Source organism: Vespula vulgaris, chromosome 6, assembly GCF_905475345.1.
Source record: "Vespula vulgaris chromosome 6, iyVesVulg1.1, whole genome shotgun sequence".
NCBI lineage: Eukaryota > Metazoa > Arthropoda > Insecta > Hymenoptera > Vespidae > Vespula > Vespula vulgaris.
Genome location: NC_066591.1, coordinates 1,547,387 through 1,573,982, shown reverse-complemented (window position 1 = coordinate 1,573,982; position 26,596 = coordinate 1,547,387). Strand labels below are relative to the sequence as shown.

Genomic DNA, 26,596 nt, shown 5'->3' with positions numbered 1-26,596 from the left:
TATATTCCTATTTAATTATATGAACATATATATATTTCAAATAATTATATACATATGTACAAATGTACGTACGTATGTATAAAAATTGATACATTATATCGAACTGTCAATTGTTTCTCTTTTCGTATAATCAAAATGTAGTTGACATAAAAATTACAACATTTTTATTTTTTGTAAATACAAAATTTTCTATCAGATATCAAAATTTATAAGAATTTTATTATAATGCCTCCCAGGGCAGACAGAACCGCTGGTGGCGGCGATGATACAATAAAATCTAAGACAATTACGAGTGCAACATTTTGCGGGATACCCTGTAAGAATTCAATTTGAAGATACTATTTTATTTTTATTCTTAAGAATATAATAATTAATAATTTTATGATTGAAAAGCTCCAGGACCAAAGTACAAATTGAAAACGCTCGTTGGTTACAACGATCATTGTATTTCGAAGTATCGAAATCCGGCATACACGTTTGGTATGAGGCAAATATCTGAAGACGTATGTGAAGGTCCTGGACCAAAGTATATGCTTCCAGATGTAAGAGCAAAAGGTTTTACTCATGGATTCGCGTTAAAAACTACAGGTAATTGATCTCACAGTTTCTTTATTTATAAAAAGTATAGCTATATATTCCTTATTTTGGTATTACAGATAAAACTTGTGGTCCTGGTCCGAAATATTTTATACCAACTCCTCCAAGCGGTCCTATATTTTCTCTAAAATGGCGTACTAGATACAAAACTGAATGTGCATCACCTGGACCTTACGACATTAAGTCGTTTCCTGGACCAAGCTTTACCATGTAAGACTTTAATATGTTTATTTTTGTCTTATTGATCGTTGATTCCGTATTATTTTATTTTTACAGAGGAGTACGTCTTCCTGATGACAAATGTATTGGTGGACCAGGACCTGCTGGCCCGTATACATTGGATGTGGTTAAACCAAGATCACCAATGTTTAGTATAGGCTTTTTCCATCGCTATAAAGATATCTGTAAGAGCCCAGGACCTAAATATAATCCCAAATTGTTAGATCTATCACCAAAGTTTTCTTTTGGAATGAAGCATAGTGTCTGTGCACCGCCGTATTTTTCTGAGTGTGATGAAAAATGTTAAACGTCGATTTGTCCATAAAATTTATCGATCCAAGAATTATAGAAGCTATTCAGTTTATTTTTTTCCAATAAAAGATCGCCGATTATGATTTTATAGATTCGATATTAATTATTCTGATATAATTTACTGAAATTGTTAACATCATTGATAATAGTTTAGATATCATACGATGTATGATAAAAAAGTAAAGCATTTCGATCAAATTTATTATACTAAAAATCAAAAATAAATTACAGCTATTTTTTAAATTGCCTAAAAACATTAATTCATAAATAATAAATGTATTTTAAAATCTAATGTTGAAAGATATACATAATTCATATCGTTGAACGTTTTAGATATCGTTCGGGATGTATATACAAAAAAATTTGTGCTGTATATAAATAAAAAATTGTGCTGTGTATAAATTATTAAAACTAATATTTAAAAAAATATTGAATTAGATTTTACAGGAACAATATCAGAATATTATTTTGTCGAAATCATTAATACACCGTGCAGAATTAAATGTGCAACAGCTCATTTCTCGCTTTTCTTAGAAAAAAGATATTGTTATAACTTCAATCTTTACAATTCCAAGAATATTGTAAGTACCGGGCGAATGGCTGCATATTTAAAAGCGTTTCAATGATTTTTTTCAATTTAATTTTAATTAAATATTAAAGTATTTAACTAAACATTTTTACATTTTACATTACTGATCATACTTCTGTAGATGAATATTGTAAATTAGATAGAATTTTAATATAATTTGTTAGAGAAATACTGAAAATTTTATTTTCTTTATTATTCTTATATATTCTAATTGATTCTCATTTATCATTTATCATTTTTATCATTATTATCATTTATCATCGTAGACATATTCATCGTTAAATGAATAATAAAACGAATAATAAGAGTGTCTATAAATTTCAAATTTGAAACCATAAGTTTATATATCGATCTACGAAGTACTAGGTGGCGCTGATAGTCATAGGCCGTACAATAATTTTTGGTTATATCTCACTATCAATCATATCAATGAATGTATTCTTCTTGGTATATAACTCGCTATTTTGCTTTAGTAGAGATAAATATATGTTTCGGTATTAATTTTAGTATGGAAACTAAAACATATTTGTCGATATATTAAAGAATTATATATTCGTTAAGTAAAATATTGCAGATATGTCATTAACATCTCGTAAGTTTTGTTTTATTCAGTTTTTAATATTCTAATAATCGTTTATATAAATTTTGTTGGTTATGTCATATATATAGATTATAATATTTAAAACAATTTTAGGATTATTTTTACAATATTCATATCGATTAAGATGGCAAAAACAATATAGTACATTGGCAAATATATTTCCCAAAGATACAGCAGATGAACAATTTCATAATTTTCGTACAATAGAATCAAATCCTGTAAATCATAATGAACAACATTTGAATAGGATATACACAATACCAAAGGATACATTCAAGACACTTTTTCAAAATGTTGGAATTCCAAAAGACTTTTTAACTCTGTCTACTGCTTTTAATGAATGTTCTATATTAATTAGAAGTCCTGCATTAGAAGTAATATCATATCTTGAACAAGCAGATTATAATAGACCTATAAACAAATATGTATTATGTATCCTTTCATTAATCTTTTATTTTATAAAGCATTCTCTGTAAAATATATATATATATATTTTGTGTAATGACATTTCTTTAACCCTATATATAGATGGAAAATTTGGTACAGGAAAATCAGTAACATTAATGCACATATTACATTATGCTTTTATAAAGCAGATGATAATAATACATGTACCTTCTCGTATGTAAAGCTATCATAATAATTATTTCATGTTTTATATTGTTCATATTATTTTATATCTATTAAATTATATCTGCTTTTTAAATTTTAGCTAACATTTGGTTTCGATTTCCAAAAGAAATTACGAATTCGTATAAAGATCCAGGTATCTTAGACTTACCAGTTGAGGCAGGGAAATGGTTATTATATTTTAGAAATCAGAATAGTAATCTTTTATCAAAACTCGATGTAAGTATTTACAAATGTTTATTTACAAAAATTTCATAATAATAAAAGTCATGTTCTAGCTTAGAATATCGAAAGATTATCAATGGAATATAAGAGAGAAAGCATCTAGTGGTTCTCCATTGTTAGAAATGATAGAGTTTGGTATAAACAGAATAAGATATGCATCCAGTGTAATAGACGCATTATTGATGGAATTAAAAGAAGCTAGCATTGCAGGAAAGTGTAAAGTTTTAGCAGCTGTAGATGGTTATAATGCATTTTGGTCAGATCATACCAAAATACGTAATGATGATAAAGTATGGGTCAATCCACGACAAATATCATTAACTTTATCATTTCTAAATTTTATAAAAGATGATTGGTGCAATGGAGCTGCTGTGTTAACAGTAGATACTAAAGCAAGCAAGGTAATAATATGAAATAAATTAAAATAAAAACTTTGAATTTCTATTTATAAAATATAAAACAATTCTATGACTGCAATATGTCTATTGTTGTATCATTAATAATGATTGTATAATCATAATTGTCTTTAGGAAAGAAGAGAATATGACCATCCTAGATACTTGCTTGGTAAGGATGGCTTTGATTGTTTAGATCCTTTTATACCTATTTTATTAGAAAATTACACTAGAGTTGAATTTGATTCTGTAATGGAATATTACAAGGAGCGAAAATGGATTAGGGATATTAATGCAGATGGATTAGCAGAAATATGGGCATTGAGTATTGGTCATCCTCTTGAAATAAGACAAATTTGTAAATCTTTATAAAAATATTCTAAATAAAGTAAAACGAAGAATTTGTTCGTTTTATGTTACTCTAGTAAAACCATTTTGGAGCAATTAAAAAAAGAAATATATATATATATATTTTTTAATTTTGGATTAAATGTAAAGAAATAGAGAACAATTAAACATTGCACTGCTTTATTGATTATTATATTACAATCTAAACATTTAAGAACAAAAAAGGCTAGAAATACATTTCTACATTAATATGTATATTAAAGAAAAGTATATAGAGTTATAGATTATTATTAAAGTTGGAATGTTACTACAATATTTAAAGATATATAACTTTATTTTTATATAAGGTTTCCCTTAAGTTTTTTTAATAAGATATAGTCAAGATAAATTGCGTCATTCGCGCACAGGTGATAGCATATCTAAAACTTTCCCAATATCACCATCTTTGATTTCTAATAGTTGAGTAAGCCAACCACCTTCATTAGAAAATCCCATAGTCATCATAATTTCAACAGCATTTTGTATCTTTGGGTTTTGATGATAGATAACTTGTTGAACTGGTTTTGGTAATTGTGGATAAAAATTTCCATTTGACTCTTCTATTATAGGTGCTGATGGATTAACAACCTAGATGTAAAAGATTTATATAGTTTACTTAATATATTTTGATCATAGTATATTTTTTCATAAAAAAATTTTATTACTTTATATATGGATATATCTATATTTTGGTGTATCAAACCTGTATTAACATTACCTTGTTTGGCACATTTTCATTAGTGGGTTGAGACGAAGTAGAAGGATTGAGCAAAGTTTGATCAGTAACAGAAGCAGCAGGGGTAATAGGTGCAGCAGATCGTTCATCTTTATTCACCATAGTCCAATCTTCGTCATCTGAGGATTTATCAGATTTTTCAGAAGGTGAAGCATTTTTACTAGTTAAGGATTCAACATTAGATGCAGGAATATTAATATTTTGTTCTTCTGTCAATTTCCTGCCTTCTCCAGGAAACTTTGCAGAAGCATTTTCATTTGTATTTGATGACACTTTTGGTTCAGTTTGTTTAGTAGGGGCATTGTTTTGAGGCATATCAGATTTTTCATTATTTTTAACTTTCATACTGATGTCAATTCCAAGAGGATTCAAAAATTGAGCAATATTGTCTTCTACCATCTTTAGAAGATCTATATGCGGTTTTGCCTCTTTTTTAGTTTCTTTAGATGATGGTTTATTAGGCGAAGGTATAGCTTCAGTTGCTGTCTCTGGCGGTTTTTGAATATTATTCTTCATGGGACACTCACCTGCATTGTAGGTCCAATCATTAAAATAATCTGCAAAAGTGTCCACCCATGAAGAATTATCGCAATTCGGTCTAGATCTTCCACAATGTTTCTCGTTCATAGCTGGACATTCTCTTGTATCTTCCGCTCTTGTATTATATGTAGCACTTTTTCTAATAAATTTTTTCATATGGTGAGCCAAGCGTCTACCATATCTGGATGTCCATTGTAATGGTACTGCTATACGTATCATACAATGTTCAGGATGTACTCCTCTTGATTCACAATCAAAACATAAATCATAATCTGGGCATTCAATACATTTATATCGGAAACCTTTAACATTCTTATTGCAACCATCGCATACGATATTATGATGGAGTACTCCTGCAATTTCTTCTGGTTGAACATATACATTTTTCTCATGCTCTGGATGTTGTATAATGTATAATTTACGAGCGCCATGTCTTGAGGATTCAGCTAAAGCAATAAGTAACTCTTCATCAGTTGATATTGCTATCTGATCATCTTCGGCATCTGGAAAATTCAATATATAAAATTTTCTTAAAAATTTATATAAAATCAAAGGGATGGTTTACATTAATACAATATGTACCATAAATTAATGTATAGTCTTATTAAAAATTTTTAGATCTTTACCTTTCCAAGTGATTGTAAATTTTTTCCCACGTAGGTTTGGAAAAACGGTTTGTAATTTTTCTTTTAAATAGACATAACTTGTCACAACGTCAGAATCAATCGTAAATCTTCGAATCTCTTCTTCCTTCGAGGATCCTTGAATTATCAAATATGCTTTAAAATGCTCCATTTCGTAATAAGAAATTGTCGTTTAAATTTGAACAAATCACACAGAAGATCCAAAGAAATCTTTTTTCTCGATTAAAGATATATATTTAACGTAAAATCTATTAAAATGACTACGTAAAATCTCGATCACGATTAAAACGCAATATGTCCCTGGAATTCTCTTGACGATTCTTTTATAGCTGAAGTGGGATATTGATTCACATCAGCGTTAATAGCGCCTGCGTCAAATCAAAATGGCGGGGTATTGCTGACGAAGTAAAATTGAATAACGATAATATATATATCAGAGTAAATCGTCGAAATAAATCGATGATAATAAAAATATTATTTTTATTTTTGTAAAAATGAAAATGATCTTTTCTTTTTATCGATGTTTGTTTATAATAGATACGAAATAATAATTATGACATTTGAATTCGGGAAGTGTCATTCAGCGCCATTTTTGAATGATATGCAGAATTCCAAACTACGTCACGTGACTTTATCTACACGTAAGACATAACTTATATTGCAGCTAGTGTAAAAGTTTTAAGTCATGCTAGTGATTCGCTATATTACATCACGATACAGGTAGACCGAAACGAAATTCTTTTCTATTTCAAGAAATATGAATTTCTTTTTCATAATATAATACGATATATGAATATCATATAAATATAAATATAAATAAATAAATAAATAAATAAATAAATAAATAAATATATATATATATATATATCAATTACATTTTACAAATATTTATTATTCGATGAATATGTTATGATATTGGAGGAAATAATAAAAATAATAATAAATAAATATATAAATAAATATATTAAATATTCCCACGTTTTATAGATTTATATATTATTTTAATAAATAATCGTTTAAAATGTAAAACAAAAAATTAATTAATACGTGACTGGGCATTAGAGTGTTAATAGAAAATATTTCAAGTATTGAAATGATTTTTAAAAAATTAAAAAATTGTATTTAAAAACACATTTAGATTTTAAACTTTTAAGAATTGGTATGAAACGAATTATTGCAAGTTCATCGTATCTAATGATCTAAATTCTAAATTAAATACACACGAGATATATTATTCATTCAATATTATAATCAAATCTTTATACTTTTTCGAATGTTTCCTCAATCAATTATAGCAATTTTCTACGATAACCTTGTATTCGCGCATATGGAAAAGAACTAGTATATAACTTTCGTTGATCGCAAAATAATTTTATCAAGTGCTTCTCTCGTTTATATCGATTAGAACGACTATTAAATTATTTTAATGGAAGTACAACATCGTTTTTAAAACATTGCATATAACATTCGTACGTAATAAAAACGAACAATGTGTGCTATGTAGATACATAAACACAGATGGATGTACATACATTCGACAAATAAAAGAAGGAAAAGAAAAAAAAGAAAGAAGGAGAAAATGAAACAACATTTATTAATCGATCGACGACAGACCAATACCGAAACGCATAAAATTATTGTCTTTGCAAGAATACGATAAAAACACACACACATATATAAAACATACGTCACGCGTTCATAGCAATCTCCACGACGATCGCAATATTCCAAATGGCAATAACTATCTTATTAGAAAGTTTAGAAATTTAGTCATTCGCTGTCTTCTTTCGTTGTCGCGTAAGAATTTTCTCCATAAATTTTCTTAGAACATAGTCCATCGATTCGTTCTATTTGAGAAACAGTCCGATTCGTTCAATTTAAGTAATAGGAAAGACAAAAATGAGACTTTTTGTACGATTAGCGATACTCGTTTTTCTTTTTCTTCTTTTTCCTTCGAAAATCATAAGATCTTACGAATATTTTCCTATCGGTGACGAACACGTTCCATTTATCATCGACATATGCAAATTATACGGAACGAAATCAACAATTTTCTTATACTCCGAATCAGCGAAAGGTGCTATCATAATATTTTTAATTTTCACTTTTTCATTTAAATCATTATATTTCTCTTTTTCTTTAGAAATGGAAATGAAAACGATAATTTTTAAATGGACGCGTGCCCTTTCTCGTGAAGGATTTACATCCACGAACTTGTACTTTTCTCAATTGCATAAATCATTGTACTATGTAGATCGAATCGTACGACCGCATTATATCGCTCTGATTTCAAATTACAATGCGATTAATGAGTTCTCTTTAGCAACCAGTACATTTGACATGTCTTATGGTGTTTGGCTAGTGTTATTCATTTACAAGGGACACGGCTCCAATTATTGTCACAGTCCACCAAGTAATATATTTCATTTAAGATTCAACTCGAAAATGTTAGTCAGCTGCGGTATGGAAAATATTTTACGAGAGTGGTATTCGATTGATACGAATCAAACCGAAATCAACGATTTAGCAACGTGGAGCTTAGAGAAAGGAATAATTAAAATTGCGCCAAATTCTCTTTACGAGAGAAGACGTAATTTGCAAGGTTTGATAATGAGAGCTGTTACAGTCAAGGTAAAATATTTTCTAAGTCTATATATATATATATATATATATATATATATATATATATATACATACACACACTTTCTATTTTCTAGTTAATTTAATTAGCATTTATTATTTCATTTCATATTAGGATTCATCGTTCATAAACATAAACGAAGATGACGAATTAGATGGGATATTTGGTAGAATATTGACAGAACTTTGTTTGACTCTTAATTTTAGTTTGAACATTGTCTCGGAAGTAGAAGAATATGGAAGTTGGAATGCAAAAGAAAAAACTTGGTCCGGAGCAGTGGGAGAATTATATGCTGAACGTGCTGACATTTCTATTTCAGATTTTTCTATTACCAATGCCAGATTGAATGCTGTTGACTTCACGCTTCCTCTTTTGCTTACAAAAAAATGTCTTTACATTCGCGAACCACAAATATTTGCGATTAAATGGTCATCTTTTTTTTTAGTACGATAACTGACACTATAATTTTTTCTTTTTTGTGGCTTAACTTTTATGAATTAAAAAATTGCTGTTTTTTTAAGGCATTCTCCCATTCTATTTGGATTGCTATATTGGTGATATTAATTGTTGGATCGATTTTACTGGTTCTTTTGAAAATAAAGAATAAAACGGATCGTAATATAGGACATTTGTTGTCTGACAATTTTCTGGAAATTTGGGGTATATTTTGTCAACAGGGACTGGCAGGTACGATACAATATTTCTTAAATTTTGTTTCAACTCTATCTTTTATTATATTTTTTATTATATTCTAACTTTTATTTTATTGTATCTTTTTATTATATTTTATATATTTATACAAAGTATTCGTTCGATTTAGATTTTCCTGATAGATCTTCGTTAAGAATAGCATATTTTTCTATGATTCTTTTGGCTGTCGTATTATCGGCTGCCTATTCTGCGGCTTTGATAAGCTTTTTAACATCTGGTACGACCGTATTACCTTTTCGTTCGTTAAAGGGTTTCGTTGAAGACGGTACTTATCAATTATCTGTTTTTCGTGGTTCTGCGGATTATGATATGTTTGCAGTGAGTATCATATATTATATATATATATATATATATATATATATATATATATAATGTACATGTATCTGTACATATATATATAAATATATGAAGATGAGCTAAAATACTTATTTATAGTATTCGCAACATCCGTTTGAAAAGAAATTGATGAAGTTGATGATAGAAAAAAAAAAATTGACATCAAATATAGTGGAAGGATTCAAAAAAGTACGGTGAAATAATATAAGAAAACAAAATAAAATAACATATGTGTATATATATATACACACACACACATATATATACATAATTTTATTTTGAATATCTATTATTAAATCACAGGTTTGTGATAATGGGAAACTAGCAATTTACACGTCTGAAGAAGTACAGAAAATAACAAATCTTAAAATAACATGTAACTTAGTTGCTATCGATACAGGACGCGTAGACAATTTAGCCATGATTTTATCTAAAAACAATCCATTCACAGACGTTATCAATTTTCAGTAAGTGTACAATTAATAATGTAAAATTTCATTTATCGTACATTAAAGTACAGACTCATTCTAGCTTGCAGAAATTTATTGACAATGGAATGATAAATCGTTTAAAGGATACGACATTTAAGAAGAAATTGAATGATGTGATGAAGCATAAACCGGTTCGCATAAACAATGTTATGTCGCTTATTTTCTTCATCCAAACTGGTATCATTTTGAGTACATTTATTCTAATCATAGAAAAGTGTATATTTTCCTCTAAGATGAAGAAGATGTCAATAGTAGATCGTACCCCTTCAATTAAATCGTCAGAAGTTTATGTAAAAGAGAAGAGAAGTATAAAAAATGTCGCAAAAGATCACGGGAACCGGAAACGACAACGTTAATGTTCGTTTTCAACGAATTGTTCTTTTTGCTTGTAATTTTCGAATATGACACATATTCTTAATTGGTTATAAGAATTATCTACGATAATCTCGCGTATGCGCATATGAAGAAAGATTAGATTAGATTTACAGCGTTTGTAGGTAGTAAATCATTTTGTCAAATAATTGCCTCGTTCATATTAACCGGTTGATGTTAAATTATTTTAATGATTTCAACATTTTATTTTAAGGTATTGCATTTTGCTATGTATCGTATGTAGAATAATATAAATGTGTAAGGTATGTATGTAGATATACAAATGTAGATAGAAATATATCCACACGTTGAAGAAAAAACAAATAAAAAAACAAAGAAAAAAAAATGTAAAAGAAGAAAAAGAGGAGAATGATAAAAACGTTTATTAAATGATCGATAAAAAATCAATGCCAGCACTCATAAATTAATTTTTTTTCAATATACGTCGCGTGCATTCAGATCATCACGACAATCAGTATAATCGAAGAGACCATAAATCTCTTAAAAGTTTAGAAATTTAGTCTCGTGTGATCTTCGTTCGCTGTCGCGTAAAAATTTTCCCCATGAACATTTTAACAGCGTAGTCGTGAATTTGTACTATGTGAGGAATGGTCCTTTTTATAAATTCATTAATCGATATAAGAAAAAAAATGACGTTTTTCGTACGATTAACGATACTCGTTCTTCTTTTTCTTCTTCTTTTTCCGAAGATCGCAAGATCGAACGAATTAATTTCTGTCGGTGAGGAATACGTTCCTTTGATCATCGAAGTTTGCAAGTTATACAAAACAAAATCTATTATATTCTTATTCGCCGAATCGATAACAGGTGTGATAATATTTTTCATTTTCTTTTCTTCTTCATTTTTATTATCTTTTTATTTTTTTTTCTTCTCTTCAGAAATGAAGATGGCAACGACGGTATTCAAATGGACGCGTGCCCTTTCTCCGGAAGGTTTTACGACTTCGAACTTGTATTTTTCAGAATTGTGCGAATCGTCGTATTACGTAGAGCGAATTGTACGACCGCATTACGTCGTAGTTATATCTGATTACAACGCGATTAATGAGTTTTCTTTAGCAACTAGTACATTCGACATGTCCTTTGCTGCTTGGCTAGTGATATTCGTTTACGAGAAGGAATATGGCTTCGATTATTGTCACAATCCACCAGGTAACATATTTCATTTGAAATTCAACACGCAAATGTTGGTCCGTTGCGGTATGGAAAACGTTTTACGAGAATGGTATTCTATCGATTTGAATCGAACTGAGATCGATGATGTAGCAACATGGAGAATAGAGAAAGGGATGATTAAAATAATTCCTCACGTTCTTCATGATAGAAGATATAATTTACAGGGCTTGATCATGAGAGCCGTTATAGTTAAGGTAAAATATTTTAGAGATACTTTTGATTTTCAAGTGTTAAAGATAATCGATCAACATTTTATTTCGATCTATCAAAAACTGATTGATCAAGATAAAAATGTTGATTTGTTTCTCCTTCTTTTTCGTAGAATTCACCGTTCGTAAAAGTAAATAAGGATGGCAGATTAGACGGCATGTTCGGTAGAATATTAAAGGAACTTTGTGTGACTCTTAATTTTAGTTTGAAAATTGTCTCGGAAGTAGAAGAATACGGAACTTGGAATTCAAAAGAAAAAACTTGGTCCGGAGCAGTGGGAGAATTATATGCTGGACGCGCTGACATTTCTATTTCAGATTTTTCTATTACCAGTGCGAGATTGAATGTAGTTGATTTCACTCTTCCTCTTTTGCTTTCCAAAAATTATATTTACATTCAAAAACCACAGATATTTGCGATTAAATGGTCGTCTTATTTTCTAGTACGATAACTTGCAATGAATTTTTTTTCACATGTTTCATACTTTTTTTTATGAATTAAATAAGTTCTTATTCTTTAGGCTTTCTCCAATTCTGTTTGGATTTCTATATTTGGAATATCAGTGTGTGCAACGATGTTATTAGTTTTTTTCAAAACAAAATACGGATCGGAAAGTAAGATAGGATATTTATTGTCGGATAGTTTTCTCGATATTTGGGGTATATTTTGTCAACAGGGACTCGCAGGTATCATTCAATGTTTCTGAATTTTCATTTTAGTTCTTCTTTTTAGTAGTTATATCTGTACAGATTTTTCGTTTGATTTAGATTTTCCTAATAAAACTTCGTTCAGAATAGCATATTTCTCTATGATTCTTTTGGCTGCCGTGTTATCGGCCGCCTATTCTGCGGCATTGATAAGCTTTCTAGCATCTGCTACGACCGTATTACCTTTTCGTTCGTTAGAGGGCTTCGTTGCAGACGGTAGTTATAAACTTATCGTCGTCCGTGGTTCTGCGGATTATGATTTGTTTGTAGTGAGTGTTATATCTATTATTTATGTTATTCGATATATATGCATGTTTAAAACAATAAATATATGCACATGAAAAAATGTATTTATTCGTAGAATTCAGAACATACGCTTGCAAAGAAATTGACGGAGTTGATGTTAGAACATGAAAAATTGCCATTAACTGTCCTGGAAGGATTTAAGAGAGTACGATGAGATATTTAGAAAAATAAATAAAATAACTTTTATCTACACATATATGAATATATATAATTTTATTTGTAATATTTATTATTAAATTGTAGATTTGTAAAAATCCAAAACTAGCAATTTACGCTCCCGACGAAGTAGAAAGAAGTGAATTTGTTAAAATACCATGTAACCTGATTTATGTTGAAACGGGAAAAGTGGACAGTTTAGCCATGATTTTATCTAAAAACAATCCATTCACAGACGTTATCAATTTTCAGTAAGTACATCATTTATAATGTAAATTTTCATTTAATCGAACGTTAAAGTACAATATCATTCTAGCTTGCAAAAATTTATCAACAATGGTATGATAGATCGTTTAACAGACAGGACGTTTAAAGAGGAATCTAACGATGAAATAAATCATCAACCTGTTCGCATAACCAGCATAATATCCCTTATATTTTTTATCCTAATTGGTATTGTTTTGAGTACTTGCGTTTTGATCATAGAGAAGTGTTTGTTCGTTCATAAAAGTAAGAAGGAAACGATGCTAAATCTTATTTCGTTGAAAACATCATCGGTATATTGTATTAAAAGAAATAAAAATATAAAAAACATTGCAAAGTATCATACGAATCGAAAATGTGTAGATGTAAAATATTAACAACGACGTTAATGTTTATTCTCAGTACATTTTTCTACACTGATCGTAATATTCTAATGGAATAGAAACACGGATAGATATATGTAAGCTTTAGCATTATTTAACTAATTTTCAAAATAAAATAGTTTCTTCATTAGATTGTACTTATAAAGACGTGTTTATAACGCACCTTCAATATTTCTGGTATGTATGCAAATAAATGATCTATATAATGTTACGATTAAATTTTTATACTCCGTGTAATCATTTTGATTAATGATAATTTTCTACGATAAATTTGCGTTTGCGAATAATAAATAATTAGAATATAATGTTTGAGTGTATTTCTTAAAATAAAATGTACTGGTTGGATATAATTTTCTCAAGTGCTCTCCTCGTTTATCTCCACGATCAGAACGTCTATTAAATTATTTTAATGGAAGTACAATGTTATTTTTAAGACGATGTGTTTTGAATTCATATATAATAAAAACATCGATTTATTTGTCAAAGAAGAAAAGAAAAAGAAACAAACAAGGGAGAAATGAAAACAACGTTTATTAATCGATCGATGATAGACCACCACTGCGACGCATAAAATTATTTTCTTCCCAGGAATATTAGATACATCGCATTCCTAGCAATCGGTACGACGATTGTAATATTCCAAACGACAATAAATATCTCATTGGTTTAGAAATTTAGTCACGCGCGATACAAATCGAAATGAAATTGATAATTTAGAAACGTGGTGCTTAGAATTGTTAGTGATTCGCTAAAATAGTTCCACATCTTTTTTTTCACGCAAGAAGATATATTTGCAGTGTTTGATAATTAGTGCTGTTGTAATTAAGGTAAAATATTTTCGTTTAGATATATTTTCTATTTAACGCTTTTGTTTGCATTAGAATTCAACGGCATAATCGATAGAATATTAAGAGAAATTTGTGCGATCCTCAATTTTCGTTTGGAGGTTTCCTATCGAAAGTAGAAGAGTACAGAAGTTGGAAGAAATTCTTCTAAGGTAAAAATTTGATTCGGAGTAGTGGTAAAATAATATGTTGAACGTGCTAACATTTCTATTAAAAATTTTTCTATTACCAGAGTTAGAGTGAATAACGTTGACTACATGCTTCCTCTTTTGCGTTGACCTTTATCAGTTAAAAAATTGCTATTTTTTCTATCTAGGCTTTTTACCATTCAATTTGAATCGCTATCTTTGGTATATTAGTTTCTGCAGTGTAATTTCAATATTATATATACATGGTTTTATTCCTAATACCTGTTATTAAATTGCAGATTTGTAAAAATCAGAAACTAGTATTCTACACGAACGACGATTTCTAAATGTATACAAGATCGTAAATGTTAAAATGCCATGTAATCTGGTTTCCATTGAAACGAAACGTTTAGAAAGTATACCCATGATTTTATCTAAGTACAATCTGTTCACAGATATTATCAATTTTCAATGAGTACAGAATTAATAATGTAAATTTTCATTTGTCGTACGTTAAAGTACAAGCTCATTCTAGATTGCAGAAATTTATCAATAATGGAATGATGAATGGTGTAGAAGATACGACATTTAACAAGTGATGTTATCAAGGATCAATCGCTTCGCATAACCAACCTTCTAGGTTTTCTATTCTTTGTTTTGATATTACTTTGAGTACCTTATCATAGAAAAATGTATTTGTTTTTTTGCAAAATGAAGACAGAGTCAAAGGTAAATTATGTTACTACAATTGAATCAAGAGTCAATGTAAAAAGGAAAAAAAATATAAAGAATATTACAAATTATCGGAGGAATCGTAAGTGTGCACGCGTAAAATATTAAGAACACTAATGTACGTTTTTGTCACTAATGTGAGTTTTTTTATTTGCATGTAATTTTTTAATATCGAATTGAAAATTGGTATTTTTTTTTTATATAAATATATATGGTATATATTTTTATCTACACTATTTATATATTGTACATAATAATCTTCGATAATCTCATATCAGATAGATGCTCAGGAATTATTTCGTCAAGTTTTATGTTCCTTTTATGTGAATTGAAATGGATATTAAATTTTTTTAACGGATCGTTTTTTTAAATACATTGCATTTTAGAATTTATCATGTGGATAAATATAAATATATACAGTGTGTATACAAAGAATATGTATATACAAATGGCATATAATTATTTATAGAAGAAAAAAATAATAATAAAGAAGAAAAGAGAAAAATGAAAAAAACGTTTGTTAATCGATCACTAATAAATTAATGCCAGGACGCATAAATTAATTTTTTTCCCACACATGTCGCGTGCATTCAGATCTGCACGACTATCAGAATAATCAAAGTGATAATAATTCTCTTAAAAGTTTAGAAATTTAGTCTCGTTCGATCTTTCTTCACTGTCACGTAAAAATTATTTCATTAATTTCTTTACAACGTAGTCGTTGATTCCTTCTATTTAAAAGAGAGAGAGAGAGAGAGAGAGAGAGAATTAGCTTTATAATATATCGACTTAAAGATAAAAAAATGACGTTTCTTGTACGATTAACGATACTCGTTCTTCTTCTACTTCTTCTTTTTCCGAAAATCGTAAAATCGGCCAAGCTTTTTTCTATCGGCGACGAACACGTTCCTTTCATTATTGACATTTGTAAATTATATAAAACAAAATCTACTATTTTCTTATTCGCCGAATCGATACAAGGTACGATAATATTTCTCATCTTTTTTTCTTCATTTTTATTATCTGTATTTTTGTTTTCCCTTAGATATGGAAAAGACAACAATGGTGTTCAAATGGACGCGTGCCCTTTCTCGCGAAGGGTTTACCACTTCGAATTTCTACTTTTCAGAATTGGACGAATCATCGTATTATATAGACAGAATCTCACGACCGCATTACGTCGCAGTTATATCTAATTCCAACGAGATAAATGAGTTCTCTTTAGCAATCAAGAACTTTAACATGTCATACGCTAAGTGGCTAGTGATATTCATTTACGAGGAACGTGGTTCCGATTATTGTCATAATCCACCAGGAAACATATTTCATTTAAGATTCAATTCGGAAGTATTGGTCCGTTGCGGTACGGAAAATATTTTACGAGAGTGGTATTCCATCGATTCGAATCGAACTGAGATCGACGATGTAGCAACTTGGAGTTTGGAGAAAGGAATTATTAATATTGCACCAAGTGCTCTTTACGAGAGAAGATATAATTTACGGCGTTTGGTCATGAGAACCGTTATAGTTAGGGTAAGATATTTTCTTTATACAGATTATCTCTATTTTCAAAGCGAAACGGATTATTAATTATTTTTCTTTCCTCTTCGCAGAATTCATTATTCGTAAAAATAAATAAGAACGGCGAATTAGACGGTATGTTCGGTAAAATATTAATAGAACTTTGTGAGACACTTAATTTTACTTTCGACATTGTTTCGGAAGTTGAAGAGTACGGAACTTGGAATCCAACAAAAAAAACTTGGTCCGGTGCAGTGGGAGAATTATATGCTGGACGTGCTGACATTTCTATTTCAGATTTTTCTATGACCAGTGCAAGATTGAATGTCGTCGATTTTACGCTTCCTCTTTTACTTACCAAAAACTCTGTTTATTTCCGCAGACCAACAATATATGCGATTAATTGGTCGTCTTATTTCCTAGTACTTATTTTCAATTGCTTGCAGTTATATTTTTCTATTATACTTTTTTATCCGTTAACTGTCACGAATTGAATAATTGTTATTTTTTTAGACTTTCTCCAATTATATCTGGATTGCTATATTCGCAATATTAATTCTTGCATCGATATTACTAGTTTTTCTCAAAATAAAAGATGGAACAGATTATAACATAGGACGTTTATTGTCCGATAATTTTCTCGAGATTTGGGGCATATTTTGTCAACAGGGGCTCGCAGGTACGATTCAATATTTCTGAATTTTCATTTCGGTTTTTTTTCTTGTTTTAGTAGTTATATTTATACTGATTTTTTTGTTTGATTTAGATTTTCCTAAAAGATCTTCGTTAAAAATCGCATACTTCTCTGTATTTCTTTTGGCTGCAGTTTTATTAGGAGCCTATTCCGCGGCTTTGGTAAGCTATTTAACATCTGCTGTCATCATTTTACCGTTTCGTTCGTTAGAGAGCTTCGTTGCAGATGGTACTTATAAATTTGCCGTTATTCGCGATTCTGCGGACTATGATTTGTTCGCAGTGAGTATTCTCTATGTTGTTCGATATATATATACGTATATATATACAAAGCAATAAATTCTTATATAGCAATGGAGATATGTATTTATTTGTAGAATTTTGAACATCCTCTTTCAAAGAATTTAATGGAATTAATGCTGAAAGATGAAGAATTGCCAAAAAATGTATTAGAAGGATTTAGGAAGGTACGTTGATGTATTATAAAAAAAAATAATAATACTGAAATAATTTAGATATATAGTTTTATTTTTAGCATGTTTTATAAAATTATAGATTTGCAAAGATCGGAAACAAGTAATCTACTCGTCCAACGAAATACAGAATACTATAAGTCTTAAAATACCATGCAAAATTGTTTCTTTCGAAACAGGATTTGTAGACAATTTGGCCATAATTTTATCCAAGGACAATCCATTCACAGACATTATTAATTTTCAGTAAGAAAAAAATTTACATTTAATGATGTAAATTTTATATTTTCTGAACATTAAAGTAGAAATATAATTTAGCTTACAGAAATTTATCAAAAATGGAATGGTGAATCGTTTAAAGGGTATGAAATTTGAAAAGAATTCCAATTATGTTACGCAGCCAAAACCGGTTTACATAACCAGTGTAATATCACTTATTTTCTTCGTTATGATAGGTATCATTTTGAGTATTTGCATTTTGATTATAGAGAAGTGTGTTTTCTTTTATAAAAACAAAGAGGATTTGATTGTAAAACGTATGCCATTGAAAAAATCATTAGAATTTTATGTAAAGAGGAAGAAAATTATAAATAACATTGAAAATTATCACGCGAATCGAAAATGTGCACGCGTAAAATATTAACAAAAATGCTAATGTTCGTTCTCAATAAATTTTTATTGATTTATATTATTCCGATTGTAATTTTCTAATGGCATAGAAATAAGCTTACACGTATCTAAACTTTTGCATTATTTAGCTATTTTGAAATAGTTATAAATGTAATCGCGTGTATGAAGCATCATCTTTATTTATCATATATATATATTTTTTTTATGTATGAGATTGGTCGATACCATTTAATTACGTTTTCATAAAGTTCTTCAATAAACATATTTTTATATGTAGTGCAAGTCAATTTAATTGTTTCTGTGTATACAATTTCTAAGGATAACTATTATAATGTATAATCACGCGTACATACTATTATATATAATTATGTATACACTATATAACGAAAGTGTTTAAGAAATAAATATTAAATTTTGTGATATTACGTTTGGATTTCTTGCGGCAAGCTTGCGTTTAAGCATAAGAAATAATTAGAATATTATGTTTAGATTTAGTTCTTCTGACGTGCAATAGTTGTATATCATTTTCTTAAGTATTTGCCTCGTTTGTATGGATTAGAACGTTTATTGATTTATTTTAATGGAAACAAAGTTATTTATAACATGTATTTTACAATCATAAATAGATTAATATAAACATGTAACGTGGATATATAACTACACAAATATACCACACGTTATAAAATGTATTCATATGTTATAGGAAAAAGAATAAAAAAAAAAAAAAAAAAAAAAAAGAAAAGAAATAACGAAAAAGAAGGAAAAGAAAAAAATGAAAGAAACGTTTGTTTATTAATCCATCGATAATAAATCAATGCCAGTAGTCATAAAATAATATTCTTCGCACGAATATAGAGATATACATCACGTGTATTCAGATCGTCACGACAATCAGAACGACTGAAGTGACAATAATTCTCTCAATAGTACAGAAATTTAGTTTCGCGCGATCTCTTTTACCTATAACGTAAAAATATGTTTCATTAATTTCTTTACAAAATAATCTATATACAATATAAATATCTATGTGTAAAAATAATCTATATAGAAAAAATAAGCTACATACAAAACAATTGTTGATTCGTCCGATATAAGAAATATTCTTATAATCCATCGATCGACGTACGAAAAAAAATGACGTTTTCTGTAAGATTTACGATACTCGTTCTTCTTTTTCTTCTTCTTCTATTTCCAAAGGTCGCAAGATCCTACGAACTCCTTTCTATCGGTGACGAACACGTTCCCTTCATTATCGACGTTTGCAAATTATACAGAACAAAATCTACGATCTTCTTATACGCTGAATCGATAAAAGGTCAGATAATATTCTCCATTTTCTCTTCCTCATTTATACTATCTTTATTTTTCTTTTCCTCAGAAATGGAAATGACAACGATGGTGTTCAAATGGACGCGTGCCCTTTCTAGCGAAGGGTTTTCCACTTCGAATTTATATTTTTCAGAATTGCACGAATCATCGTACTACGTAAAGAGAATCGTCCGACCGCATTATGTCGCAGTTATATCTAATAGCAATGCGATTAATGAGTTCTCTTTGGCAACCAGTAACTTTGACATGTCATTTGCTGCTTGGCTAGTGATATTCATTTACGAGGAACGCGGCTCCGATTATTGTCACAATCCACCAGGTAACATATTTCATTTAAAATTCAATTCGGAAATATTGGTCCGTTGCGGTACGGAAAATATTTTACGAGAGTGGTATTCCATCGATTCGAATCGAACTGAGATCGACGATGTAGCAACTTGGAGTTTGGAGAAAGGAATTATTAATATTGCACCAAGTGCTCTTTACGAGAGAAGATATAATTTACGGCGTTTGGTCATGAGAACCGTTATAGTTAGGGTAAGATATTTTCTTTATACAGATTATCTCTATTTTCAAAGCGAAACGGATTATTAATTATTTCTTTTTCCTCTTCGCAGAATTCACCATTCGTAAAAATAAATAAGAACGGCGAATTAGACGGCATGTTCGGTAAAATATTAATAGAACTTTGTGAGACACTTAATTTTACTTTCGACATTGTTTCGGAAGTTGAAGAGTACGGAACTTGGAATCCAACAAAAAAAACTTGGTCCGGAGCAGTGGGAGAATTATATGCCGGCCGCGCTGACATTTCCCTTTCAGATTTTTCTATGACCAGTGCAAGATTGAATGTCGTTGACTTCACTCTTCCTCTTTTGATTTCCAAAACATATCTTTACATTAAAAAACCACAAGTATTTGCAATTAATTGGTCGTCTTATTTTCTAGTAGGATAACTTGCAGTTATATTTATTCTTTTATACTTTTTGATCTGTTAACTGTCACGAATTGAATAATTGTTATTTTTTTAGACTTTCTCCAATTATATTTGGATTGCTATATTCGGAATATTAATTCTTGCATCGATATTACTAGTTTTTCTCAAAATAAAAGATGGAACGGATCGTAACATAGGACGTTTATTATCCGATAATTTTCTCGAGATTTGGGGCATATTTTGTCAACAGGGGCTCGCAGGTACGATTCAATATTTCTGAATTTTCATTTCGGTTTTTTTTTGTTTTAGTAGTTATATTTATACTGATTTTTTTGTTTGATTTAGATTTTCCTAAAAGATCTTCGTTAAAAATCGCATACTTCTCTGTATTTCTTTTGGCTGCAGTCTTATCAGCTGCCTATTCCGCGGCTTTGATAAGCTTTTTAACATCTGCAATCATCTTCTTACCGTTTCATTCATTAGAAGGCTTCGTTGCGGACGGTACTTATCAATTTGTCGTTATCCGTGGTTCTGCGGATTATGATCTGTTTGTAGTGAGTATTATACATATTATTTATGTTATTCGATATATATATATATATATATATATATATATATATATATATGTTTAAAACAATAAATATATGAAGATGAAGAAATCTATTTATTCGTAGAATTCGGCAGATCCGCTTGCAAAGAAATTAATGAAATTTATGTTAAAAGAGGAGGAATTGCCATTAACTGCAATAGAAGGGTTTAGAAAAGTATGTTGAGGTATTATAAAACAAAAAAAAAATATGAAAATAGTAAAATAAGTATTAATATCTTTATTGTTGAATTTTAGTATCTTCTATTAAATTACAGGTTTGCAAAAATGAGAAACTAGCGATTTATGCGTCCAATGAGGTAGAGAAATCTCTTAATTTTAAAATACCGTGCAATGTGATTTCTATTGAAACTGGACGTATCGACAGTTTAGCAATTATTTTATCTAAGCACAATCCATTCACGGACGTTATCAATTTTCAGTAAGTACACAATTAATAATGTAAATTATCATTTATCTTACGTTAAAGCACAATATTATTCTAGCTTGCAGAAATTTATCAATAATGGAATGATGAATCGTTTGAAGGATATGCCATTTAAAATGAAATCTGATAATATAATCAAGCATCAACCGGTTTTAATAACCAGCGTAATGTCCCTTATTTTCTTCATACTAATTGGTATTATTTTGAGTACATGTATTTTGATCTTAGAGAAGTCTTTTTTTGCTTATAAAAATAAGAAAGATTCGATGGTAGGACGTATGCCGTTAAAAAAATCGCCAGAATTTTATGTAAAAAGAAAGAAAAGTACAAAAAATATTGCAAATTATTCCATGAATCGCAAATGTGTACGCGTAAAATATTAATAACGAAATTTTTATAATTTTTTTGTACTTTTTTAATGGAACAGAAACAAGCCTACACATGTCTAAGCTTATGCATTATTTAGCACAGTTATAAATCGAAATTGTTATAGATGTATTCGCGTGTATAATGTATCTCTTTCACGTACATATGTATATTTAAATTCTTTTGAAATTTTTCAATTTTTTCCTTCTTAAACGAAGTATAATATATGTATTTTATAGTTAGTATAAAAGGAAAAAATTGTATTCGTCATTTTTTATGTATGAATTCGTTTTCATATGTAGAGCAAGTCAATTTAATTGCTTCTACGCGTTAAATTTCCAAGGTTAGCTATCACAATGTATGATCTCCTATTATATATAATTATATGTATTATACTATATAACAAAATTGTTTAAGAAATATCAAACCTTTTTAATATTTACATTTATGGTACAGAATTAACGTGAAATGAATATCTTCTTAAATTATTTTATTGCGTTTTTATCGTATCTACTCATATAGGTTTTAAATTAAATTTACACGAGACATTTGATGTAATAATTTTTTATTAGGAGTTCGCGTTTGCGCATAAGAAATAAGTAGAGTGTAATGTTAAGGTATATTTTCTTCTAACGTGCGATGGTTGGAGATCATTTTGTCAAGTGCTTGACACGTTTATATCGATTAGAGCGGCTATTAAATTATTTTAATGAAAGTGCTACGTTATATTGTAAAGCGTATATACTGTGAATACGTGCACACGGAAATATATGAATATATTAACATACCTAAGAAAAAAAAATAAGAGAAAAACAAAACGTACGTTTGTTAATTCATCGATAATAAATCAGTGCCAATACGCATAAAATTATTTCTCTTCGTGGGAATATATAGACATACGTCGCGTGCATTCAAATCTGCACGACAATCAGAACAATCGAAGTGATAATAATTTCTTGAAATTTAGTTTCGTTCGATCTTCTGTCGCTGTCACTGTGAAAACTTTTCCATTAATTTTTTTAGAACGTCCACGTCTATTCGTTCAATTTGATTAATACGTTTATCGATCGACATATTCAGAAAAATGACGTTCGTTGGGCGATTAAAGCTACTCATCCTTTTTTTTTTTCTACCGAAGATTGTAAGATCGTACAAACTTCCTTCTGTCAGTGACGGACACATTCGTTTTATTATCGACATTTGCAAATTATATAGAACGAAATCTGTAATTTTGTTATATTCCGAATCGATAAGAGGTACGATGATATCTATAATTTCTTTTTTCGTTTTTCTTTTATACTTACAATTTTATTTTTCTAATTTCACAGAAATCGATACGATGGTATTCAAATGGACTCGTGAACTCTCTCGTGAAGATTTTATGACATCGAATATGTATTTTTCAGAATTGCACGAATCATCGTATTACGTAAGGCAAACTCGACCTCATTATATCGCTCTGTTATCTAGTTATAAAGCGATCAATGAGTTCTCCTTAGCTACTAACAACTTTGACATGTCTTTCGCCACTTGGCTAGTGATATTCGCTTACAAGGGACATGGCTCCGATTATTGTTATAATCCACCAGGTAATATATTTCATTTGAAATTCAACACGAACATGTTGGTCCGTTGCGGTAAGGAAAATATTTTACGAGAGTGGTATTCGATCGATTCGAATCGAACTGAGATCAATGATTTTGCAACTTGGAGCTCAGAGAAAGGAATCATTAAAATGGTTCCTGATTCTCTTTACGACAGAAGATATAATTTACAGGGTTTGACCATGAAGGCTGTTATAGTTCAGGTAAACAAATTTTTGTTCGACATATTTTTTTTTCTTTCATTTTCAATTTCAAAATAATTCGTATTATATCATTTTTCGCATTCGCAGGATTCACCGTTCATAAACATAAACAAGGAGGGTGAAATAGACGGGGTATTCGGTAGAATATTAAGGGAACTTTGTGTAACTCTCAATTTTACTTTCAACATTGTCTCGAAAGTAGAAGAATATGGTAGTTGGAATCCAAAAGAAAAAACTTGGTCCGGAGCAGTGGGAGAATTATATGCTGGACGTGCTGACATTTCTATTTCAGATTTTTCTATAACAAGCGCAAGATTTAACGCAGTCGACTTCACGTTTCCACTTTTGATATCAAGAAATTGTCTGTATATTCAAGAACCACATATATTTGCGATTCAATGGTCATCTTATTTTCTAGTACGATAACTTCCGATCGATTGTTTCCTTTTTTCTCGTTTCGTTTTAGAAAATGACGAAATCGAAACAGAATGAAACCATATTTTTTATATAAATAAATTGTTTTCAATATTTTTGATATAATTTACAGCTGTGCTCAAAATATATCTATCTATCTATCTATCTCTTATTTTTTTTTTTATTTAAAATTCATCGACAGAGCAACCAAATGCAGGAATAACATAAATTTGCAAAAATAAATTATAAATTAGATTGAAATAATTAAAAAAGTTTCATTCTCGTACCGTGCGACGTCGAGTGATAGGCAACCAATTTTTTCTCTCTTTTTTTCTTCTTTTTTTTCTTTCTTTTTAATATCTTTTTTGTTTTTAATATCTTTTCTTATTGTTATATGTTTTTATTACATTAATCTTTGTGAAGTAAAAAATAGTTATCATTTTTTTGTTTTTTAGGCATTCTCTCATTCGGTTTGGATAGCTATGTTTGGAATATCAATTTTTGTAACGATCTTATTAATTTTTTTCAAAATAAAAAATAGAACCGATCGTAACATAGGATATTTATTGTCCGATAATATTTTAGAAATTTGGGGTATACTTTGTCAACAGGGATTGCCAGGTCTGATAAAACCTTGTTAGATTTTCTTTTTACTTCAACAGTTTTTTTTGTAGTTACATTCACAGAAATTATTTTCATATTTGCTTTTCAGATTTTCCTGAGAGGTTATCGTTGAGAATACCATATATATCTATATTTTTTATGGCATCGGTTTTATTGGCCGCATATTCTGCAGCCTTCATAAGCTTTTTAACCACAGGTATTCATACTTTACCCTTTCGTTCATTAGAGACTTTTGTTGAAGACGGTACTTATCAATTAGCTGTCTTTCGTGGTACGGCTGATTATGAAGTATTTACAGTGAGTATTGTGTATATATATATATATATTTATACTTATGTATATAAAATAATAAACGAATGCGAAGAAAAATATTTATTTGCAGAATTCGAAAAATCCGCTTGCAAAGGAAATGATAAAAATGATGATAAAAGAGGAAGAATTACCACTAACTTTACTGGAAGGATTTCAGAAAGTACGTTGAGATATTATAAAAAAAAAAATTAAAAAATAGAGAAGATAAAATAACACACACACACATATATATATATATATGTATAGTTTCTTTGTTAATAATTGTTATTAAATTATAGATTTGTGAAAATCGAAAATTAGCGAGTTACACGTATTGCCGAATGAAAAAAAGTCTAAGTCCTGAAATACCATGTAAAGTGATTGCCATTAATGCAGGACCTGCAGACAGTCTATCTATGATTTTATCTAAACACAATCCATTCACTGGAGTCATCAATTTTCAGTAAGTGCACCATAAAATTATAAACTTTCAATTATCATTGGTTAAAGCCAATGCTTATTCCAGCTTGCAAAAATTTGTCAACAATGGAGTGATGCAGCGTTTGAAAGATAGGGACTTTCAAAAGAAATTCAATGATATAACGAATTACCATGGACCAGTTCCCATAACAAGCGTAATATCTCTTATTTTCTTCATTCAAATTGGTATCACTTTGAGTATTTTTATTCTGATTATAGAAAAGTGTATTTTTGCTCGTAAAAATAAGAAAAGGCTAATTATAGATCGTATCCCGTCTATCGAATCATTAGAATTTGATATGAAAAGGAAGCAAAATGTGAAAAATATTGTAAAGTATCACGCGACTCCCAAATGTCAACAGTTAAAATATTAATAATAACGACAATGTTCGTTCGAAACGAATGTTTATATTATAATTTTCTATCGGAACATAATAATACGTTCTTGAATTATTTAGCACAGTTTTAAATAGAAATAGAATTTCTTCATTCAAAATTAAACTTGCAAACGTGTTTATGATAAATTTTCTTTATTTTATCGAATACACGTATGTACATATTTGAATTCTTTCAAACTGTATTGATTTCTTCGTTGTTGCACGAACTAGATATGATATCTGTAGTTACGTGAAATATATTATCT

The 26,596-nt window shown here is 29.2% G+C and overlaps 7 protein-coding genes across 8 annotated transcripts; 6 read left to right on the top strand and 1 right to left on the bottom strand.

The window, feature by feature from the left end:
- The first annotated feature begins 62 nt into the window (after positions 1-62).
- LOC127064831 (outer dense fiber protein 3B-like) lies at positions 63-2,020 on the top strand. The gene is made up of 4 exons (XM_050996420.1): positions 63-316; positions 394-588; positions 657-807; positions 874-2,020. The coding sequence occupies exons 1-4, from the start codon at positions 226-228 to the stop codon at positions 1,121-1,123; spliced, it is 687 nt and encodes a 228-aa protein (XP_050852377.1). The 5' UTR covers positions 63-225; the 3' UTR covers positions 1,124-2,020.
- Positions 2,021-2,147: 127 nt separating this feature from the next.
- On the top strand, positions 2,148-3,971 carry LOC127064828 (28S ribosomal protein S29, mitochondrial). The gene is made up of 6 exons (XM_050996411.1): positions 2,148-2,309; positions 2,412-2,750; positions 2,847-2,939; positions 3,031-3,167; positions 3,227-3,574; positions 3,704-3,971. The coding sequence occupies exons 1-6, from the start codon at positions 2,294-2,296 to the stop codon at positions 3,938-3,940; spliced, it is 1,170 nt and encodes a 389-aa protein (XP_050852368.1). The 5' UTR covers positions 2,148-2,293; the 3' UTR covers positions 3,941-3,971.
- A 108-nt stretch (positions 3,972-4,079) lies between these two features.
- On the bottom strand, positions 4,080-6,211 carry LOC127064827 (sequestosome-1). 2 transcript variants are annotated; one of them, XM_050996410.1, is made up of 4 exons: positions 5,858-6,211; positions 5,219-5,734; positions 4,674-4,810; positions 4,080-4,543 (listed from the first exon to the last, which is right to left on the bottom strand). In XM_050996410.1, the coding sequence occupies exons 1-4, from the start codon at positions 6,024-6,026 to the stop codon at positions 4,310-4,312; spliced, it is 1,056 nt and encodes a 351-aa protein (XP_050852367.1). In that variant the 5' UTR covers positions 6,027-6,211; the 3' UTR covers positions 4,080-4,309. The 2 variants fall into 2 exon arrangements, with proteins under 2 accessions (XP_050852367.1, XP_050852366.1); XM_050996409.1 differs by having other exon boundaries at positions 4,674-5,734.
- A 1,257-nt stretch (positions 6,212-7,468) lies between these two features.
- Positions 7,469-11,206, top strand: LOC127064821 (probable glutamate receptor). The gene is made up of 7 exons (XM_050996401.1): positions 7,469-8,506; positions 8,631-8,960; positions 9,038-9,203; positions 9,337-9,545; positions 9,663-9,752; positions 9,867-10,030; positions 10,095-11,206. The coding sequence occupies exons 1-7, from the start codon at positions 7,775-7,777 to the stop codon at positions 10,408-10,410; spliced, it is 2,007 nt and encodes a 668-aa protein (XP_050852358.1). The 5' UTR covers positions 7,469-7,774; the 3' UTR covers positions 10,411-11,206.
- Positions 11,207-11,362: 156 nt separating this feature from the next.
- Positions 11,363-13,874, top strand: LOC127064825 (probable glutamate receptor). Its single transcript, XM_050996407.1, has 7 exons — positions 11,363-11,817; positions 11,946-12,275; positions 12,354-12,519; positions 12,601-12,809; positions 12,902-12,991; positions 13,090-13,253; positions 13,319-13,874. Exons 1-7 carry the CDS (start codon positions 11,524-11,526, stop codon positions 13,641-13,643), a joined length of 1,578 nt encoding a protein of 525 aa, XP_050852364.1. The 5' UTR covers positions 11,363-11,523; the 3' UTR covers positions 13,644-13,874.
- Positions 13,875-14,560: 686 nt separating this feature from the next.
- LOC127064824 (glutamate receptor ionotropic, kainate glr-3-like) lies at positions 14,561-18,883 on the top strand. The gene is made up of 8 exons (XM_050996406.1): positions 14,561-14,646; positions 16,400-16,887; positions 16,968-17,297; positions 17,389-17,554; positions 17,642-17,850; positions 17,946-18,035; positions 18,124-18,287; positions 18,360-18,883. Exons 2-8 carry the CDS (start codon positions 16,402-16,404, stop codon positions 18,682-18,684), a joined length of 1,770 nt encoding a protein of 589 aa, XP_050852363.1. The 5' UTR covers positions 14,561-14,646; positions 16,400-16,401; the 3' UTR covers positions 18,685-18,883.
- A 1,168-nt stretch (positions 18,884-20,051) lies between these two features.
- LOC127064777 (uncharacterized) lies at positions 20,052-26,487 on the top strand. Its single transcript, XM_050996330.1, has 15 exons — positions 20,052-20,537; positions 20,618-20,914; positions 21,032-21,197; positions 21,283-21,491; positions 21,612-21,701; positions 21,802-21,965; positions 23,553-23,593; positions 23,666-24,144; positions 24,232-24,561; positions 25,014-25,194; positions 25,271-25,479; positions 25,565-25,654; positions 25,773-25,936; positions 26,000-26,139; positions 26,218-26,487. The coding sequence occupies exons 1-15, from the start codon at positions 20,052-20,054 to the stop codon at positions 26,325-26,327; spliced, it is 3,156 nt and encodes a 1,051-aa protein (XP_050852287.1). The 3' UTR covers positions 26,328-26,487.
- Positions 26,488-26,596: the final 109 nt, after the last annotated feature.

What these genes read in the sequence shown, in the direction of transcription:
- LOC127064831 (XM_050996420.1), top strand. Translation starts at nt 226, where the DNA reads ATGCCTCCCAGGGCAGACAGAACCGCTGGTGGCGGCGATGATACAATA. An exon ending in AACATTTTGCGGGATACCCT is followed by an intron (nt 317 to 393) that starts GTAAGAATTCAA and finishes ATGATTGAAAAG; the next exon opens with CTCCAGGACCAAAGTACAAA. An exon ending in CCTGGACCAAGCTTTACCAT is followed by an intron (nt 808 to 873) that starts GTAAGACTTTAA and finishes TTATTTTTACAG; the next exon opens with AGGAGTACGTCTTCCTGATG.
- LOC127064824 (XM_050996406.1), top strand. Translation starts at nt 16,402, where the DNA reads ATGGAAAAGACAACAATGGTGTTCAAATGGACGCGTGCCCTTTCTCGC. An exon ending in ATTGGTCGTCTTATTTCCTA is followed by an intron (nt 17,298 to 17,388) that starts GTACTTATTTTC and finishes TTATTTTTTTAG; the next exon opens with ACTTTCTCCAATTATATCTG. An exon ending in ACAGACATTATTAATTTTCA is followed by an intron (nt 18,288 to 18,359) that starts GTAAGAAAAAAA and finishes AATATAATTTAG; the next exon opens with CTTACAGAAATTTATCAAAA.
- LOC127064828 (XM_050996411.1), top strand. An exon ending in TATAAACAAATATGTATTAT is followed by an intron (nt 2,751 to 2,846) that starts GTATCCTTTCAT and finishes CCCTATATATAG; the next exon opens with ATGGAAAATTTGGTACAGGA. An exon ending in TAGATACTAAAGCAAGCAAG is followed by an intron (nt 3,575 to 3,703) that starts GTAATAATATGA and finishes AATTGTCTTTAG; the next exon opens with GAAAGAAGAGAATATGACCA.
- LOC127064821 (XM_050996401.1), top strand. Translation starts at nt 7,775, where the DNA reads ATGAGACTTTTTGTACGATTAGCGATACTCGTTTTTCTTTTTCTTCTT. An exon ending in TGAGAGCTGTTACAGTCAAG is followed by an intron (nt 8,507 to 8,630) that starts GTAAAATATTTT and finishes ATTTCATATTAG; the next exon opens with GATTCATCGTTCATAAACAT. An exon ending in CGGATTATGATATGTTTGCA is followed by an intron (nt 9,546 to 9,662) that starts GTGAGTATCATA and finishes ACTTATTTATAG; the next exon opens with TATTCGCAACATCCGTTTGA.
- LOC127064777 (XM_050996330.1), top strand. Translation starts at nt 20,052, where the DNA reads ATGGAAATGACAACGATGGTGTTCAAATGGACGCGTGCCCTTTCTAGC. An exon ending in CGGATTATGATCTGTTTGTA is followed by an intron (nt 21,492 to 21,611) that starts GTGAGTATTATA and finishes ATTTATTCGTAG; the next exon opens with AATTCGGCAGATCCGCTTGC. An exon ending in CAATAGAAGGGTTTAGAAAA is followed by an intron (nt 21,702 to 21,801) that starts GTATGTTGAGGT and finishes ATTAAATTACAG; the next exon opens with GTTTGCAAAAATGAGAAACT.
- LOC127064825 (XM_050996407.1), top strand. Translation starts at nt 11,524, where the DNA reads ATGTCCTTTGCTGCTTGGCTAGTGATATTCGTTTACGAGAAGGAATAT. An exon ending in CGGATTATGATTTGTTTGTA is followed by an intron (nt 12,810 to 12,901) that starts GTGAGTGTTATA and finishes ATTTATTCGTAG; the next exon opens with AATTCAGAACATACGCTTGC. An exon ending in TCCTGGAAGGATTTAAGAGA is followed by an intron (nt 12,992 to 13,089) that starts GTACGATGAGAT and finishes ATTAAATTGTAG; the next exon opens with ATTTGTAAAAATCCAAAACT.
- LOC127064827 (XM_050996409.1), bottom strand. Translation starts at nt 6,026, where the DNA reads ATGGAGCATTTTAAAGCATATTTGATAATTCAAGGATCCTCGAAGGAA. An exon ending in ATTTACAATCACTTGGAAAG is followed by an intron (nt 5,735 to 5,857) that starts GTAAAGATCTAA and finishes TGAATTTTCCAG; the next exon opens with ATGCCGAAGATGATCAGATA. An exon ending in ATGAAAATGTGCCAAACAAG is followed by an intron (nt 4,544 to 4,673) that starts GTAATGTTAATA and finishes TTTTACATCTAG; the next exon opens with GTTGTTAATCCATCAGCACC.